This window comes from Gymnoscopelus microlampas (assembly GCF_963454915.1).
Source record: "Gymnoscopelus microlampas genome assembly, chromosome: 8".
Taxonomy (NCBI): Eukaryota; Metazoa; Chordata; class Actinopteri; order Myctophiformes; family Myctophidae; genus Gymnoscopelus; species Gymnoscopelus microlampas.
In genome coordinates this window covers 40846663-40867071 of record NC_139945.1, presented here as the reverse complement: position 1 = coordinate 40867071, position 20409 = coordinate 40846663, and the positions used below count along the sequence as shown (strand labels likewise).

The 20409-nt window shown below is 40.4% G+C and overlaps 1 protein-coding gene across 3 annotated transcripts; it reads left to right on the top strand.

Annotated features, from left to right (window-relative positions):
• Positions 1 to 4456: 4456 nt before the first annotated feature.
• dyrk1ab (dual-specificity tyrosine-(Y)-phosphorylation regulated kinase 1A, b) lies at positions 4457 to 19250 on the top strand. Of its 3 annotated transcripts, none has more exons than XM_084065239.1 (12): positions 4457 to 5307; positions 7248 to 7317; positions 9036 to 9232; positions 9621 to 9713; positions 9822 to 10010; positions 10241 to 10388; positions 10495 to 10781; positions 10897 to 11043; positions 12107 to 12247; positions 12409 to 12712; positions 14969 to 15093; positions 15586 to 19250. In XM_084065239.1, the coding sequence occupies exons 2-12, from the start codon at positions 7308 to 7310 to the stop codon at positions 16171 to 16173; spliced, it is 2229 nt and encodes a 742-aa protein (XP_083921365.1). In that variant the 5' UTR covers positions 4457 to 5307; positions 7248 to 7307; the 3' UTR covers positions 16174 to 19250. The 3 variants fall into 3 exon arrangements, with proteins under 3 accessions (XP_083921365.1, XP_083921367.1, XP_083921366.1); XM_084065240.1 differs by lacking the exon at positions 4457 to 5307 and adding an exon at positions 5654 to 6283; XM_084065241.1 differs by lacking the exon at positions 7248 to 7317.
• Positions 19251 to 20409: the final 1159 nt, after the last annotated feature.

Below are 20409 nucleotides of genomic sequence, written 5' to 3'. Positions count from 1 at the left end.
CTATCCTCAAGACACACTATGTGTTATCCGAATAATGCCAAATCATGATCACCTCAATACATTGTCGTGGACAGGGATCGAACCAGCAACCTACGGACTCCAAGACTGCCTTTCTTCTCATTGAGCTAGATACAGTATATGGCCTCCCTGATAGTGTCTGTTGATATTTATAAGTATTTCTGTTCATTTTGAACCAGGCCTCTGTGTCCCGAACTACTCTAGATCACTGGTTCACAAACCATTTGCCAATAAAGGCATTTTTGTGTCTCCTCAGAACGAAAACTAGTGAAAGTAGCCGATCTACAAGTTCACAAAATGTTGCTATCTGAAAAGTTGTGAGGTTGTAGATCGGCTATTTTCAAAATGAAGTACATCATACATTAAAAGAGAGACAAAACTATAAGTAATATGCACAATAAGCCATAGAAGACTGAGCTTAAGGTCATGTTTTTTGCAATGCCACCTCTCACCGAGAGAGAGAGAGAGAGAGAGAGAGAGAGAGAGAGAGAGGGAGGGGGAAAAGATTGAAGAGAGATGGAAGCAGATTGGATCGATTGGACATCTCAACCTACTGCCATTAACAGGAATCGAACACTCAACCTTCGGATTGACAGGCTGCAACACTACCTATAGTGCTATAGCTTTGTCCAGGCTGAGGTTGTCTGTTGAAGATAAAAGTGAACCAGTGAAAGCAGCCGATCTACAAGCTCAGAAACACGTTGCTATCTGAAAAGTTTTGAGATTGTAGATCGTCTATTTTCAGAATGAAGTATGTCATACATTGAAAAAACGTACTCTCAAATAAGCATTTCAGGTTATCTTTACCATTTGCACATGTATTCATTGATACAGTCATGTTGTTTGCAATTCAACTTAAATGAAGTCTGCACCAAGTGAGGCTTGAACTGGCGACCTTGAAATTGTGAGGCACTCATTCAAGGGAGACGCCATTGGACCAACAGACAAGGAACTGTGAAAAAGGAGATCAGACAGATGATACAGTTTCACGCAAATAGCTGAAAAATCCTGGGTTTAAGTGTTTTTCAAACTGCTCAAAATTGCGGACAATCTAAGGGCGGAGCTTACTGGTCAAAGCGATAGATGTGTTCCTCATGAGTCAAGGCACAAGTGTAAGCAAGTTTCACGACTTTCGGCCAAACGAGGCATGACTTTTTCCTGTTTAAAGTTTGCATTTTCAAAAAATTGCTATAGCGCCCCCCTTTGGCCAATTGGAGTGAGATTGGTTTCAGTAATATTTGGAATGACTCTCTACATTACTGCAACGTTTCAAAGAAATGTGAGTCTTGCATGTATGTGTTAGGGGCAGATGAATAATTTTCATAAAACTGCAATAGTTAAAATCTATTTCCTCCTGGGATTTTTGAGTAATCTGCACAAAACATTTTACACATGAACTTAGGACCTTTGCCGACAAAACAAAAGCGGCAGATTTTCCATAAGTGAAAAAATGCAGAAGTTATGAGCCAATGGCTGTTTTTCATATAATTCAAAATGGTGGGCGATCTGAAGGTCAGAGGTCAAAAGTCAGACCACGAAAGTTGTTGGGCATGAAGAGACGCATGTGTGTATCGAAGTTTCATGGTTGTAGGTCAAACAGGGCATGAGTTGTACCTGTTCAAAGTTGGCACTTTCAATTGAGTGCTATAGCGCCACCCTTTGACGAATGAGTGTGAGAATTATTTCTTGGTAGTTTTTCATGAGCATCTACCATATAGCCGAGTTTCGTAAAAAGCGTATGCACGGTTAAGCCAGAACTGCCAAAAACAAGTATTTTTCAAACTGCTCAAAATTGCGGACAATCTAAGGGCGGAGCTTACTGGTCAAAGCGATACATGTGTTCCTCATGAGTCAAGGCACAAGTGTAAGCAAGTTTCACGACTTTCGGCCAAACGAGGCATGACTTATGCCTGTTTAAAGTTTGCATTTTCAAAAAATTGCTATAGCGCCCCCCTTTGGCCAATTGGAGTAAGATTGGTTTCAGTGATATTTGGAATGACCCTGTACATTTCTGCAAAGTTTCAAAGAAATGTGAGTCTGCATGTATGTTTTAGGCATAGATGAATAATTTTCATAAAACTGCAATAGTTAAAATCTATGGAATCCTGGGATTTTTGAGCAATTTGCACGAAACCTTTTACACATGAACTTTGGACCTCTGCCGACAAAACGATAGGAGTGGATTTTTTTCTAAGTGAAAAAATGCAGAAGTTAGGAGCCAATGACTGTTTTTCATATAATTCAAAATGGTGGGAGATCTAAAGGTCAGAGGTCAAAAGTCAGAGGGTGAAAGTTGTTCAACATGAGGAGACGCATATGTGTATCCAAGTTTCATGGCTGTAGGTCAAACAGGGCATGAGTTGTACATGTTCAAAGTTGGCATTTTCAATTGAGTGCTATAGCGCCACCTTTTGACGAATGAGTGTGAGAATTATTTCTTGATCGTTTTTCATGACCATATGGCCGAGTTTCGTAAAAAGCGACTGCACGATTCAGCCAGAACTGCGAAAAGTGGCAGAAGAAGAAGAAGAAGAAGTGACAGAATAATGCCAACAATAAAACAGGTCCAGAGCTGAGCTCTGGCCCCGTAAAAAGTGAAATCTTGTTTGAGAAAAAAAAACTTTCTGATGATGATGTCACTGGTAGGCGGGTTTCTGAAGTGTCCACAGCCCTCCTATGAGACACAGACCAAGTAGAAAAGAATTGTACTATTTTATCATGAGTGAGGACCAATTATGTGAAGATAGTTTGAAAATGGGTGGAGTCGTTCTTTAAGAGCAGGTTTCCCTGCTCTTCTATTGAGACACCTGTGTCTAGGTTGGACACAAACCCGTTTCTGGATTGGGTCCAAATTCTCCCCAGAGCAAGTAGGCAGGCTCCATTAGGTCAACGGTCAAAATTTCAGCTCTTGCGCATGGGAGACCCATTGGTTCAAATCCAGGGTAGAACAAGAAAGTTACATGCAGTGCAGTTTTAAGGTGTGCTATATTAATCTGTGTTACAGAGGTATACCATAGCTCATCTACCCATACAAAGTTCACAGCTAAAGTGAATAACAATTAATTGATTGTGAAATGTGTACCACAAAAATGTAAATAATATTTTTTTTGCAATATAGCCACACAGCAGACCAAATCTGGGTAAATCGAACTTTAGCCAGTTTTTTTTTTTGTAAACTAAAGACAAATCAGTATTTTATTTGCTAATAACACAACAGTTACAGTCAGATGTTTGTATAATCTGACTGTAACTGGGCCAAGAGGGGGTTCCAGGGGGTCCCCAGGAAAATTGGTTAATATATCATCTAAATCGCTTTAACCTTGATTGATTGATTGAATACTTTATTTAGAAAGACATGGTAAAAGTACATGGAAGTACAATTCACAATACAAGGTCTTCTAAACTGGATCGCTCATAAAAGCACTTGGCTTATTTAAAATGAGATCCCTGTGCACTCAAATCATGATGACATTTAAGAAGACATACATATATACACTACTATGCAGAACGTCATACAATCAGCTTACAGATTACTGGTATGAAAAACAAGAAATATGTACAATAGACAGTTTTAGGAGGAGGGGAGGGGAGGGGGGGGGGGTAGGTTAAGACTTTGACAGGGGCCAATTTGGAATTGCAGCCTCTTGAAGGTGATTCTTTAGGGCAGTTTTGAAAGTGAGTAGGGTTTTACACTCCTTTACTCCTTTGGGTAGCATTCCACATTTTTGTTGAATAGCATGAGAAAGAGTTCATTCCCTTGTTTGTGCCAAATCTGGGTTGAACATGATCAGTAGAGCTGCCTCTGGTGTTATGATTGTGGACTTCATTCCCAATGTTGTGTTGAATCTTGTAGACCAGGCCCATAGCAAGTTGCCGTACTCTGTCCTCAACCCTGAGCCATCCAACCCTAGCAAAGTGAGCAGGGGTTAGATGGGTTGTATGATTGATGCCTTGTTTTTAAGGCCTTAGTGGTGTTGTGATACCATGATAAGCATGCATAGTTGAAATGACAATGGACGAGGGCCCCCTTTAACCCTTTGTTCCGGCTATTTAATTAATAGCTTGATCGCCTATTTTTGATAAGATTTGAAATTATTTTTGAAAGATTTTGAATCATTTTGAACATTTTAAACAACACAAATCTTCTCATTTGGGGGTACCTTGGTCTGTGAACACTGATTTACCTTCCCTGGCACAAACTCTTTTCAGATGAGCGTCAAATATATATCAATTTGGGGGTCATTGGCATGAGAAAGTTTGAGAACCACTGGTTTTTAGACATTTATTTATGTATTTAGTGTAAGTATGGGCTCATTGCTACCAGGCCAGACAGGTAGCTCTACCCTGCTCGAGACACAGTTAGATTTTATTCGTCATTGGTACATCCGGGTACTTTTGTTTTTGATTGACAGTTGCCATGGTAACAAGCCAGAGCATCGCCATTTTGTCAGAAGGTTTTTTTTTCCCCCAGCTCAGTCTTTTCAAATGTTCTCCCTTCCCGCCGGAATAATGCTGTCACTGGATATATCTTTGACATTTTCGGTTAAAGAAATGCGTCGAGTAGATCGGATTAAGAAAATCAAGAGGCAAACGGTTTAACGGAGTTGAGATAATTAGGCGGCGCCGCGCTAACTCAGTTGTCCGTGTCTCTGGTCCACCGGGCCGGTTCACTGCGCAGGTTTGGACCGCGCGCCATTTTGTGAAAATTGACATAAAATTCTTGTCCAAAAATTATCAGAGGACACGGTTTCTGTTTCATGTTTTTTTTCACCCTAGTGATTTGGATTATCTAAACGCTCTCATATATCGAAGTGACCGACGCCGAATTCGTGAAGAAACCTTGAAATCTTGAATTTGACTCAACGTTTATTTTAGCGGTAGCTAGAATCGTTAGCTTGAGGCTAGCCAAAGAACCTGGCGCTAGCCAGTGGGAGCTAGCTAATGTTAGCCGCGTTCATTTTGTCAACTAGCTTAGCTAGCTAGCCAGTTTGCTATGGTTAGCCAGTAAGTTCTGTGTGCTAGCTGCTAGATCGGTAACGTTAGCAGACCTGCCGTTCATCTGCTGACATTTGTCAAAGTTACCGAGTGCAGTTGTTTAGTGAACCCTCGTGGTTCCGAAAGGTCAGTAACGTTTAGTCTGGTGGAACTGTGCAGCTCGCCGGTCAGAGGAGCGGGTGATCGGGTTTAAACGTTCCTCGCTAACCGCGCAGGGAGGGGAGAATCTCAAGCTGGATAAGTTGCCTCATCATACAGGTTATTGGACTTTAAATGAAGATCGTGCCATCAGAGGTGAGCATAAAGTGGAAACGATCTTTTTTTTTCTGACGGCATGCAACGTTTATATTTATAACCACAGCGGCCGTGTCATCCTAGATGTGTAACGTTAGACTGTGTTGACGTTAATAGTCAAGTTCTAACGGCGCTAGCTTGTCGACCCTTGTTGCTAGGCTAGCGTTAACGTTGGAACTCCAGACAGTAGGTCAACGAACCAACCTTACAGACGGGGGACCGGACACTCTGTCTCCGCGACCATGTCGCTCGACAAAAATGACGTCATATTCAACAGGAAAAGGTGTCGACGCGACGCGCGTTGACATTTCTTACAGTTGAAAAATACGTCATATTTTTTTTCTGTCGAGCGACGAACTCGCTCTGAATAGCTGTCATGCTAGTGGTTGTGTTGCTAACGTTGCTAGCGGGCTGTGTGGGCTTGTTGCTGGCAGTGTTGTGAACGTTGCAGCTAACCTTGCAAAGCTGTGTGTGTGTGTGTGTGTGTGTGTGTGTGTGTGAGTGAGACTGGCACCAGTGTTGTTAACGCGATCTGAGGTGTTAACGTTGCACTAACGCCGCTTTTCGACCCCCTTTGAAGGCATACATGTTTATGTACGCGTCATTAGACTTTTCCATATTGTGAGAGGTTATATTAACCTATCTGGCTAACATGCTAAACTAGCCAATGGTTAACGTTTTGCTTGTTGACGAGCCAGTGGAACGGGCCCACCAGCAGCAGCACTACAACCCGCTGGCTGAACATCATCGTCACTGGCTAACGTTGGATTGGTGAAAGATACACTGGCTTGTCCCGCAGTTTTGTTGGGTAACGTTAACGGCGGTAGATGGCTAACAGTAAACGCGAGCTTGGATGCGTTTGTCTGTCATTTGTACGGGGGATTTGAGGCATACACAAACGATAGCAAGTGAAGGCGAGAAATGTACTGAATATGCTCTCTAAATTTCAACCATGACGAGATATACCCCATCAACTGTAAGTACAGAGCTGTGCGGGTGCCTTTATGGACATAACATCTGTAGCTTTGGATTGTTTTGGATGGATTACATTTCATTCAACAAGGAATTCGTTCGGGCAACCAGCTGGGTGTGAAATGAAACATAAGTCAGTAACCGATCGTATACATAGCCATCATTTTATATATGAGACGGCTTCTAATGCCAAGCTAGCTATATTTACACCTATTTAGGCCCGTTCATGCCTTGATGAATAGAAGCCACGGAAGGAACTGTTCATAGGTCGGTACTGAAAATGAAGAATGTACATTGTCAGTGGAGATGTGTGCTATGAATCTGCTTTGTTGCTATGGTTTTAGATTGTGTTCATTAACAGTATTGGCTGCATTCAAATAAGTTAAAAGACCATCCCATAGTTTTAATTATTAGACTGATTTCAGTTATCATGTTCAGAGATGGGCTCTAAACAAACTTCTGCACTTCCTTACATATTTGCATAATCCTACACAGTTATTTCAGTTGAAGTTGGGCTGTGTAACTAATTTATGAACAATGAAAGATGTCAGGTCCATACTGTAGATATAGTATAATTTTGAACTGGATTGACATGCTGAGAGGAATATCCAGACTTCTTCAATCCACAACAATAATACAGATTTGATTTGATTCTAGAGTGGTATCTCATCTCCCCTGAGTGAACAATGTGTTTATCTAGCTCTATCTGACACCCTTTTTTGTTTTTAGATAGTAATTGTTTGGGCATTATTGCCTTGAATTTGTTTCATTCAATCTAAGCAGCTTGTCTTTGTTTTGGTTTTTGCATATGAGCTTTATTTGAAATTTTGCAAAAGTTCATGAATTTCCACCAAGTTTCTTCCTAATGTTTGGGTTTTCTATCCCTTCCTTTTCACAAAAGTTTAAACACTGAAATTGAATCCCAGCAAAATTGCAGAATGATAATGATCTGTTTTTATTCTTTGTAGTGGGTTGTGGTTTGCTGCTGGACTCTCCTCCCAGGATGATATGAAATTTTACAGGAGACGATGCATCCAGGTTAGCTGCTATATATTAAGTCTACCTTTGGTGGAGAGGGACAGTGTGAGTTCTTCCTCCCTCTAATAAAGGAATGGTTCTAAATGAGTGCAGCAACTAATTTACAGAATTAAGTAGAACCTATGTTAAAGTGGTAAAAGTAAAACTGTACTCATTCAAGTACGTTTATTTATAAAGCTAATTTAAAAACAAAAAGCTCTATATAGAAAATTTAATTTAGGGTCAGACTTACTCAAAATAATTGCAATAGCCGACTCCAAGGAACATGTCATCCTGAAATGTATTATTATTTTGAACACATATATATTGATGAAACCTAGGCAATTTTATTTATGTTAAATTAAATAAATATTCAATTCAATTAAGATGTAGGCCTATGAGATTTAACAAAACATCATTTATAGAGCTCTGTCAAGCTGTCACCTGGGTTCATCCTGGCAAATGTATATATAATTTAAAAATACAAAATTACTATATATATATATATATATATATATATATATATATATATATATATATATATATATATATATATATATATATAAATATTATATTCTCCATGTTATATGTCATAACGTGGAAATAAATTGAACACATCCTAGTTTTCTTAGTATGCAACTGCTATTCTGTTATCTCTAGGTTCCCCTTATTTCATGTACTAGATGTGTATTTTTCCTTTTCCACAGCTGGGTCAGCTTTCTAACGCTCTCAGATAGAGTGCAGGTTTTGGGCTGTGCTGCTATTTTGCTGTCAGGCTCTTGTGTTGAAAGCAGCGTCTAAGTGTGCCAAAGTTCAATTTTATTTCTTGTTTATTTCTTGTTTTCTCATTGGAAAATGGGAGCAGCTCTGCCCTGGCAACAAAAGTAGGCTATTTGCATACTGCGTTGTGATTGGTCTGTGCATTGATGGGCTTGCCAAATCACGCTGTATCTCTGTGGTGATAGGCTATGCTAATTAGGTGCTGTTGCTGGGATTCTGAATAGTGGTTACTGTGTAGCACTGGTGAATTGTGTTGTCTGGTGAGAGATGCTGATAGCTGAACATGCTATTTAATATTTTTTTGATTCCTTCTGGCTTAAAATGAAGGATGATTCACTGTACATACAGTGTGGAGAGATGTATTTTCTTTTTTCTTTACCTTATAAGCCCACATGTATTTGTTCCTTTCCCCTACAATGCTTGATATATATTTGACTGCTATTTTGTATTCAATTTATTAAAAATCCTTTGAATATTAAATGATTTATAGGTTTTAGGCAAAAAAAAAAATCTTTTTTTTTCTAATTCAACAATGGATTTATATGGGGTTATTTCTCCTACAATATGTTTCCATGATTCATTTTGTTTGTTTAGAAGCATACAATTAATAATGTCAATTTGATTGATAATGATGCTCAATCATAATTTGCTTGACAGGAATCTTGATTTTAAGTCTCCAATTTGATTATTTATTTATTTTACCAAGGAAAATGGCACTGTTACATATTGTAATTGCTGATCATTGGTATTTATTCACTGTAAGGCTTTATGCTCAGAATAAGCTATATTTTCAAATATACTATTTGTATAAATAATACTACGTTATGATCAGTTGTGAGAAGAAAGGATGTGCCTCTTTTACATCCAGGAACCTGTTCTTTTCGCCACTTTTATTTATATCTTTAGAGACATGTTAAATTAATTATCATCCAACTCATGACAGCATTCATCTCTTCTAGGAGGAGAGACTTCAGCATGCAAACCTTCGTCCGTCCGGCTTGCGCCCTCTTTTTCTTTCCACACTGCTGGTCTTCAGATGGCTGCTCCAATGCCCCATACGCACCAGCAGTACAGTGACCGCCACCAGCCAAGCACTGACCAATCTGTTGCGGTCTTACCGTACAGCGATCAGAACCCACAGCTCACTGCCAATCAGGTATACTGTGACTCACATGTTTAGTTAATATTGGTTAACATGCCATTCTTTATTACATACTTAAAATAGGATATGATACAGCTTATGGGGAGCCTGCATCCCACAACACATACCATGTGGATATGTAGTTTATTGGCTCATTCATTGTGTTTCAAGAATCTTAAAAACCCCAATGATGTTTTTTTTTTATCCCCCACATTTTTGTTTTACCCCTCAGGCCAGAAGTTATGTCATATGTTTGGTTCAGCCCACCTATTTACTGTTGTATCATAAACATAATGGTTCATACATCAAGTTATTAATGAGTCCTCAGTCCTGGTACTTGTCAGAGTACGCTTTGTATTGATCATATCACTGAAATGTTAATATTATTTTCCTGTTTGATCAGAGGCACATGCCCCAGTGCTTTCGTGACCCAACTTCAGCTCCCCTGAGGAAGCTCTCCATTGACCTTATCAAAACATATAAACACATCAATGAGGTGAGAAAGGATTTCTTTCCTTTCTCTTTAAAGGTATTATTACAAATATTTTCCAGATGGTTTGTTTTAAGATTTAGAAATGTCTTACGTTTCTTGTAATTTGTGCAGGTGTATTATGCAAAAAAGAAGCGACGGCACCAACAGGGTCAGGGCGAAGACTCCAGTCACAAGAAAGAGAGGAAGGTCTTCAACGATGGCTATGACGATGATAACTATGACTACATCGTCAAGAATGGGGAGAAATGGATGGACCGTTATGAAATCGATTCCTTGATAGGCAAAGGGTCCTTTGGACAGGTGCTTAATAATAAATACATGTGAAAGTAAATGTGGCACGTGAAATGGATAATAAAGGATACTGTGGTACTGATCTGCTCTATATAGTAAATACAGTCGATGTATTGGCATGTTCATAGTGGTGAAAATAATTGCTATTTGAACTGAGAAATTGCTGTCTTCTGATACTGTAAACATGTCTACACTAAATATGTTAACCGATGTTTATTTTTCCCACCATCCATCCACAGGTTGTGAAAGCCTATGACCGTGCAGAGCAGGAATGGGTTGCCATTAAGATCATCAAGAACAAGAAAGCTTTTCTCAATCAAGCCCAGATTGAAGTGCGCCTCCTAGAGCTCATGAACAAACATGATACTGAGATGAAATACTACATAGGTAATGTTCTTTTACCATTGTCATTTGCACAGTATGCTTTTTCACAAAGTATTTTGAAGGCTTAGTGTATGTTTATTGACTTAGACACTCTGTGCTTCCTCACCAGTTCACCTCAAGCGTCACTTCATGTTCCGAAACCACCTCTGCCTCGTGTTTGAGATGCTTTCATATAACCTGTATGACCTACTGCGGAATACCAACTTCCGTGGCGTCTCTCTCAACCTCACCCGGAAGTTTGCCCAGCAGCTATGTACAGCGCTGCTCTTCCTGGCTACGCCTGAGCTCAGCATCATCCACTGTGACCTGAAGCCTGAGAACATCCTCCTGTGTAACCCCAAGAGGAGTGCCATCAAAATAGTGGACTTTGGCAGCTCATGCCAATTAGGACAAAGGGTACCTATCTACAGATTACACAATCAATGATAATGACACTTATTGCAGATAAATAACCAGATCATTTCTAACTAAGGCCTTAAAGCTAAAATCTATGGTGTATTTAATTTTTTAGATATACCAGTACATCCAGAGTCGCTTCTACCGCTCCCCAGAGGTGCTGCTAGGAATGCCCTATGACCTGGCCATCGACATGTGGTCCCTGGGCTGCATTTTGGTGGAGATGCACACTGGAGAGCCCCTCTTCAGTGGAGCCAATGAGGTACAGTGTTGGAAATGACAACATTAACCAAATCACAAATTTGTACCCAGTAGTGAGAAGTTGTAGTATTATACAAACATTAAGCTTACAGCAAGTAACTGGAAGAAAGATGAGTTAAGTGAGCGATGTTGGAAATATTGATGGATTTAGTTTCCGTTCACTGTTGCATGTTTAGGTCAACTTACAACCAATAATGCTGAGCTGCAGTTGTGCAATTTTGAGACCCCAGGAACAGTAGCTGCTGTAACAGTATACAGTAAGCTAATGGGGATCTAATAAATAAATAAAATCAATAGCCAATTAAAATAATGATAGACCTAAGTGGAAGATTCTTTCATTGTGTAACATTAATGCCCATAAATTGCTCAAAAATCTTCAAGATTCTTGAACTGACTGTGGGTAGGGTGGCTGTGGCTCAGGAGGTAGAGTGACTGGTTTGATCCCCAGCTCTTCCTGGCTTCATGTTGAAGTGTCTTTGAGCAGGACACTGAGCCCCTAACTGCTCCCAATTTGTTTTTGTAGACCTTATTAATCCCGTGGGGGGGGGCGGTTAAGTGTCTTGCTCAGGGACACTTCGACACGGACCGGGGCTGGGAGGCAAACCGGTGACCTTCGGATTATTAGACGGCCTCATTATCCACTAAAAAAACACACCCCTAAAAACAAGCAAAAAACACTAAGCTACGACCACCCGATGAGGGTGGTTCCTTGCATGGTTGCCCCCACTGTGTCTGTGGCTTCCTATAGCACCTTTATCCAAGCACACTGTAAAGTGCTTGGATACAGGTGCTATAGAAATGCAGACCATTCACCATTTAATTAATTTTTCAATTCAAATTGCAGGTTGAACTTAAGTGTACATTGTATAATTGACATCATGTTCAGATTTGTTATATCATAGTTGTATTGTGCAGGGTTGTACAAAAACTAAAGTATTTCATTGAATACTGTGCTTGGATGAATTTGGTAGAATGGTTCACTTTTTGTTTTACCAGAAAATATTTAAGATCAATAAACAAAAAGTATTTGGCATCTTTGCTAACTTTGCCAACAATTTCCTCAGGTGGACCAGATGAACAAAATAGTTGAAGTTCTTGGTATTCCTCCCAATCACATAATGGACCTAGCCCCAAAAGCCAGGAAATTCTTTGAGAAGCTATCAGATGGTACTTGGAGTGTTAAGAAGACCAAAGATGGCAAAAGGGTGAGCCCAATACCTTGTTAATTGTCTTAATGTCTTCTCAATATAAGCCAATTTGTGCATTTGAATCATGTTTTTAACCAACCATGGTTGCAATTATTTGGTGTTATGCACAGTTCCCTTGGTAGTAAATCTCTTCACCTTGTGTGCCTTTCCATGAGCAGTATAAGCCTCCAGCCTCACGGAAGCTCCACTCCATTCTGGGTGTGGAGGCAGGGGGCCCAGGTGGCCGACGTGCGGGGGAGTCTGGCCACGCTGTGGCAGACTACTTGAAGTTTAAGGACCTGATCCTCCGGATGCTGGACTATGACCCGAAGAGCCGCATCCAGCCCTACTACGCCCTGCAGCACAGCTTCTTCAAGAAGACTGCGGACGAGGGGACCAACACGAGCAGCAGCGTGTCCACGAGCCCCGCACTAGAGCAGTCCCAGTCTTCAGGAACCACCTCCAGCACCTCCTCTAGTTCAGGTAACTTCCACATGAATGTTCTTCAGCTCTTCTCATTTAATCAATTATTGATAGTTAGTTACTTGCATTGTAGACTAGGTCAGATTTCCAAAAGTCTTTACCCTGAAGGCAAATCGTGTTAATTTATGACATGTTTTCTAGGGGTATTAAGGGATGCTGAATCCAAATCTGCTGTATGTCCAGCTCAAAAATCAGCGTTAATGCCTCAAAACTGACAGTTTAAATATTTTTTACTAAACAAGGTAGACACTTGATTGAATTTAGTTTTTTAGGTTTTCATGGGGAATCCAATGCCATATTCTGATTTGAGATCAAATGTGAGGAAACTGCTTCAAACTCTTCTAAGACCTCCATGTGATGCATGGCTATCGTTAGACCAACAGGGATGTCAGTCTGGCTCACTTGATAGTCCCGCTGGTCCCCTAGTGGACCTCCAGGCAGATCATGCTGGCTCCTATGCCCAAGATAAGCACTTGTGGGCGGACATGGGTAGCGAGGAGAGTTGGTCCCCGGTGGTGGTGTTTGTAAGACCTCCATGTCGTGCAAGGCTGTGTGTCAGGCAGACAGTGATATCCCTATGCCAGAATGGCTCACAGAAAAAAAAAGTCTATCCCCGCCACACACTGTACATCATCCCTGCCTAGACACCCAGTATACATAGGTTCTGACATCTCTACATTGAGCGCCACACCCTCTCCAGGCCCATAAGGAGCCATGTCTCTCCACTGTATCCCCACTGAGTAGCCCATCTTCCCCATACACCTAATGACCCAGGTCAGTCCTAAAGGTACAGTATTTGTAGTGCGCCCCCCATCCAGTTATTACACTGGCCTGGGGCGCAGTCTGAAAAAAGAGAAAAACATAGGACAAGACAAAGAAGATGTTGAGGCTGATCAATTTATCCCGCTTTGTAAACCGCTGTGCCTCAACTTGCCCACTTTGAGTTTCTCACTTGCGAGTCGAAGTTGACAATACTTAAGGCTGTTGGGTGTGTGATATTTTGTATGGATCTTAGTAACGGCAAGGTGCATCCATCACACCATTCCATCCACCATCCATAGGCTGTTGAGAGCCACCGTTTCATGTATTGTGATTATTTCCTCACACGGATTAACCATTCACTGTTGTCATATGAACATTTCTTAAACTTTAGTGGAGCAAGTTAAGCTTATGTGGCAAAGGGAGGAGTAAGTATCCCCTGTGCTGCAGTGAGCGCAGAGCCAGCGTGAATTGTCTGTCTTAGTGTGGCCCCACACACAGTCGTGTGCACATACACACTTCGTCACCCTCTCTTTATTATTATATTTGAGAAATTTAAATAAATGAATAAAGCAAAGTTTTAATGTACATGCACCCAGCAATATAGTGTATACTTTCACACAACACATTGGTTTGTGATGAGAGGGAAAAGTGGGTGTGGTTGTTTTTCTACCGAGGAGTGGTATTGGTGCAAAACAAGTGCTTGCAATTGATCCAGGATCATGAAAAATCCTAGTTTGACCCCGCACAAGCTACTTATGGCAGAATTAAATGTTGTACATTTTCCCATACAAGGTTGCAGGTACCCCAACTTTCAGCTGCTGTCTCGAGTTCCCCTAGGGGATTAAAAAAATTATAAAATAAATGTGTGTGCGTGTGTGTGTTACTAGACACCTTAAAAACATGAAGACAGTTCTTGGTAAGGAATTTGTTCCAAGTTTTTTTGCAATAACTCACGATATATGAGTTTCAAGCAGTTTCCTCACATTTGATCAGAATATGGCATTGGATTCTCCATTTACCTTAAAAATGAAAATCTTAAAAAGCTAAATTCAATCAAGTTTCTATCTTCATTCAAAACAATGTTAGATTTGGATTCAGCACCCCTTAATACCCCTAGAAAACATTTATGTCATAAATGAACACGATTTGCCTTCAGCACTTTAAATAAGCACATTTTCTGAAATTCGGCCTAGTCTATTGTGTGATTTTACAGGCCTAGACTTGATGACTTCATCACCTCTACATATTACAGATTTGATCAAACATTATATTGCAAAAGTCTTATCCTACTCTATAAGTACTACCTATTGACCATGTGACAATATGAAGTCCTGCCTCTTATCTGAACATGTATGTTATAACAACAAATGGCTTACAAATGTAGTCTGTGTCATTTTTTTATTCATTCTTAATGTAATTAATGCTCTAGTTATTCAGAGTTTTGTTTTTGTAACAATAATGAAGTTTGCTTGGTACACATTTTGCTCCGTTTAGGAGGGTCATCTGGGACGAGTACCAGTGGCAGAGCGAGGTCAGACCCCACCCACCACCACTTGCACAGTGGAGGGCACTTTGGCACGGCCCTGCCTGCCATTGATGGTGACAGCCTCTGCCCACAGGTTCGTCAGCCTGCAATGAAGTGTTTAATGTCAATTGGTGTATATAAGACATAATATCACATTTGTAATATTTGTTTACAATGATCATTATAGTTGTCTCCTTTTTTTTGGTATTGATTCAATGTCAACTCTAGAGTTTTAAGTATGGCACTTCATCACCGTCACTCAAATTCAAGTTCTTATTTCAATTTCATGTAGTTAAAAATATGCTAATTTCAATCTTGATATTGGCTTGAATAATTTTTCAAGGACCAATGCCAAAGTTTAATGCTGTCTTAAATTAAAGTTTAAATTACATCTTATTTCAGTCAAAGTAAAGTTGTAGTTGTATAAAAACAAGTGATTCTGCTGAGAACAAACTTGTTGAAATATTTTTGTATTTGATATACAAATAAAGGTAACAATAATTTTACCTTAAGTTGCCTGAAATCTTGTGTATACCTTGGGAAATATAGAAGTATTCAAATATTTTTGTTTGCTGGATATTGACAGGCAAGACAGCCTTACCCTCCTCCATTGGTATGGGGGGGAGGCGTTGGACCAGAGGCAGTCACTGGAGAGACGCACCCAGTTCAGGAGACCACCTTCCATGTTCCCCCTCAGCACCCTAAGGCCCTACATCCCCACTCACACCCCCATCACCACCACGGGCACATGATGGCCACCCGGCCACGCCCGCGCCACTACACCTCCCCGACACACAGCTCCTCGACACAGGACTCCATGGAGGTGGTACATGGCCATCTGTCCATGACCTCCCTGTCTTCCTCTGCCTCCTCTTCCTCGACGTCGTCCTCTTCCACTGGGAACCATGGCAACCAGGCCTACCAGCTCCGCCACCTGCCCGCTGGTGCCCTGGACTTTGGTCAGAACGGTGGGCTGAGTATGGGGCTGGGTGCCTTCTCAAACCCGCGGCAGGAGACTGGCATGGCAGCGCACCCCGCGTTCCCCATGGGCACGAACACAGGGCCTGCCCACTACCTAGCGGAAGGCCACCTGGGCATGAGGCAGGGCATGGACCGAGAGGAGTCTCCGATGACTGGAGTGTGTGTGCAGCAGAGTTCCATGGCCAGCTCGTGACTGCACTGACATTTGGCTGTGTGTTCCCCCTGTGCGTCATTTTTAAGGTGATGTTTTTTACTACAAGGTGTGTTGAGAACAAAAGCTGCTCACGTCAGAAGGGAGATATCACTGAACCGCTACTACAGAGAAAAACATTTTGTTAAAAGTATATATGTAATTTTCATCAAATTTCTTTTCAATCATTAGGCACAAAGTAATATTGCAGAATAACCATAGTAAGATTGAGACATCCATCTTACCATTTCACAGATTCCATGTAACCATCGAGTAATCACCATATGGTATTATGTGGCAAAATCTTCTGAGGAGCATTTCAGAATGAAGTTTTAAGCTGTTTTACAGGTAGCTGTCAGTGATGAAATGCTTAGCGTCCTCTTTCGGTTCAAACAGTGGAATGTCTGACATTACTGTTCCACTGGTTATTAATTGTTTTGCCCTTTTTTAAGTGAAATTTCACATAAGAGCTGCTTGTAAATCCTGTAGCTTGATGAGGGGAAGTGTTTGCGGTGATATTTCATGTTGTTGGTCGGTATTGTGTAACTCTGTAAAAGGGGAGCACATAGCAGTGGAGTCCCTACAGCGTGTGCTGGCCAAGTGGAGGGGAGACCCTGCAGGTGGATACCGACGCCGGTCGGCTGGAAAGAGGGAGGTGGTACCCCTCAGGCCTAGAGGCCCTGTAGTCCTGCAGCTGCAACCGGGCCTGGCACAAACGAGAGCAGCAGTGGGCTTGGGAGACGGAAGACTCCAGCCCAATGAATGGAAGACAGTCAGTGGCTGGTTCTTAGATAACCCTTTGGCCTTATGACTCATGGACTTGGAACGAGATGGAGCTGGACATTATTATTTGAATTAAGATGGCTTTTCTCTATTTTTCTCTCTAGACAGCCCTTAATTCTTTAAGGAAATTAAAACAACATAGAAAAAGGTAAATAAGAATGGTAATTTGAGGCCTTTCTCTACAAAGATTTCTTCTTCAGCAGGGCCCCACATAACAGGGTCTTATTGTACACAACAACCTCCTAAACATTACTTCCTTGAGATCTTGTTCACCGATTAAGGATTTTGCAGTGGAAAGAACTATCTATTCCAGAGTCTACCGTTTTACTTTTTTGTTACTTTTTTCCCTTTTGCATGTAGTTCCTCATCAGAACACCTGCACAAGTCTCTCCATCCGAAACATGGAAACTGAAGAAAAATAATAATAATAAGTTAAGTGACTGCCTTTTTTCTCCTCAAATTATGCTGTGAATTTTACAAGAATTTATTTTCCCTTTGGATATGTTTTTATACCAAAGCAGTTGTTTTATAGCATATAGGTGTCTGTAACCAATAATGTAGCAGTTCACCACTTTTGACGCAAAGTTTATCAAGATCTTATTTTAACGTCAATACAAAACAGCTGCAATATATTACTTTAGCAAAACTGGAGATCGTTGTTGAGACCGTTGGCTATTGTGTATTCTGATCAGATTTGTTTGCAACGTTTTACCAAAACTGTTTCCATATTAATTGGTAGATTATTTTGGGAGTCTTTTAAAACTTTGGTATGTTAGAGAATTTGGTAGTTACTCTGCAGGCTCCGGAGTAGCAAGATAGAAGCTGATGGTTAAAAAAAAAAGGAGACTAATGCGTTCTATTTCTGTGTCGTTGTTTTTCTTTTGCCCCCCATCATACTATTTCAAAGGGTTTTGCTGCCTTTCATACATCATTTGGTCAACTTGCTAGTTTTCTGCCATGACTTTTTGTGTCATTGTCCTGGCAGGAAAGGGATACTTGTGGCAAATCGGAATTTGTTTGAAATGGTTTTGTTCTGGTTTGTTAGGGCAGATCCCCATGGTTGTTGTCCTATTCAAAGGGAATTGGTGCCCGTCAGCCCACAATCACATGCTCGGCTTTGGCAGACATGTATGTCCTCGGAACATTACAGTTGATACAGAATATTCTTTTATTTTATTTTTGTTTGTTTTTGTTTTTTTATATCAGGGATTTTGAAGTGCTTTCTCTTTCTGTTGCTCATTTTTATCAACTTTGGAATTAGACAGAAAACCTGCCCACAACTGCATTTTAAGTACAGGGCAGGACACAGGTCATTTTAATGTCATAATTCAAAAGGAGAGACCATCATAAGGACAAATCATGTTTGGTATTTCAACAAATACAAATGTAACGCTACCTATATTGAGATTGGAGTTTTATCTGGATGTCAAGGTTAACTGCAAATTTGCAATCATTTTTCATACCCCTGAGAATTTGAGACATTCAGAAATTGCCAGTAGTTTGATTACTGGCACTCATACTGGTACTAAACATTCCAAAATAAAGACTGAAAAAAAAAAAAAGACTGCAGTGACTCGTAAGTGTGCGCCTATTTCAGATCATGCTGATTGACCTCTTATTTAGAGCAGTTGTCATGAAATGCAGCCCCTTTTTAATAGTTGAAATAGAATTTATGTATATATTTATATTTTTTTAATAAAGGAAGTATAGAACTCACTACCTTGCTCCTGCTGGTATGTTGATTATGTTTGTCAATGTGGTGACCATTCAGTGGGCAGGAACTCCTGTTTTCTTAGTGGCAAAACCTTGCCTTTTGGCAGAGGTACTTGACTGCATCAGGACAACACTATGAGGTAGGGTTTGAATCAAACAGGGAAAGCTAGATCTTCAAACCTTAATAATTTTCACAGGGTATATTGTAAGTGCATGTACATCACAAACCTTACTTTTTGGTTAAATGAGAAGCACATGGTTGAAAAGTGGTTCCATTTTCCATAAGCCTGTTCTGTTTGTGGGTTTTACACAAACGTGTATACTTGTTGACATTATATCTTACACCCAACAGAAGTCTAAGTCCTCTGATTTCATTTGAATATTTTTCCTTAAGTTTTTTTCCCCACATTTTATCACTTTTTTTGTACATGCAACATGCACTATAAAATTGAACAGCATGGGGGAAAGGATAAGTCCATGTATCCACAGATTGTAAGATCTAGTCAAGACTTTGCTGTGTTTATGACAATGCCCTTTGTATTATATTAAGACAGTCTTATGTATGATATATAAAAAGAAGTTAATTGAAATCTTTTGTGTGTCTTCATTCTTCTCTGTCGGATGTCTATGGCTAGTATCTAGCCACTATTGCATTGTTCACCATTTAATTACATAAAGTAGGAAGCGTAATTTGTTGCCTTAAGTTATTGTGAAATGCATATATCCTAGCTTTCAGATTTAGATGGTTATAATCTTGAATGAACTAATCACGTTAACTAACTAGAACAAAAGAACGGTAAATTAACGTCAAATGGGCAAATGGTGCGTTTTGGTAAAACTGTCAATAGTGATGAACTCAACCAATCATGAGCCCTGGCTCGTTGGTCTAGGGGTATGATTCTCGCTTCGGGTGCGAGAGGTCCCGGGTTCAAATCCCGGACGAGCCCATTTTTTTCCTACAAATGGGACTCGTTCATAGATCGAGATTTGTTTTATTTCAAAGGAACTATTGCCCAAGTAAGTATCCACTGTAAACTAGAGACAGCAACGAAAATAGAGTGAAATGTAGTCATAAACTGTACACGATAAGGGGATACTTCCGGTGACGTTACTTGTCATAACCAAATGGAAATCGACAGTGTTTTTGTCTCGAGTGACAATACTATGGGCTCGTCCGGGATTTGAACCCGGGACCTCTCGCACCCTAAGCGAGAATCATACCCCTAGACCAACGAGCCACGTGACAGTATCGTCATAATTTTTAAGATTCATCATTCTACAAAATACTTTCTTGAGCGATGTATTCAATCTTATTGTTTTTTAGGGGGTGGGGATAGACAGTCGATATGGATATAGTCCAAGATGTATTCTTTTATGCACACATGCGGACCGCATTAATCCGCTAAACGGAGTAGAACAGACTACAGCGATACAAAGGAAGCGTAGTAGGTAACACATTATGTTGAGGATCAAACGTTATTTTAATGAATAGGTTACCATCTTAATGCAGAAGTGCGAACCCTTTCCTGCTACTTCTGCAGGTTAGTTATTTTGAGGTTACGTTTTATGTGTGAAACATTGACGGAGTCCTTGACGTCACAGCACAGTACATGTTTTGACCTCCCTCCCTCCACGCCACGAATGTATTATCATGTTGGCAGTGGCACTTACTCAAGTACCGTACTTAAGTAAATGTTGAGGTATTTTTTACTTTAGTGGAGTATTTCCAATTTTCAGTACTTA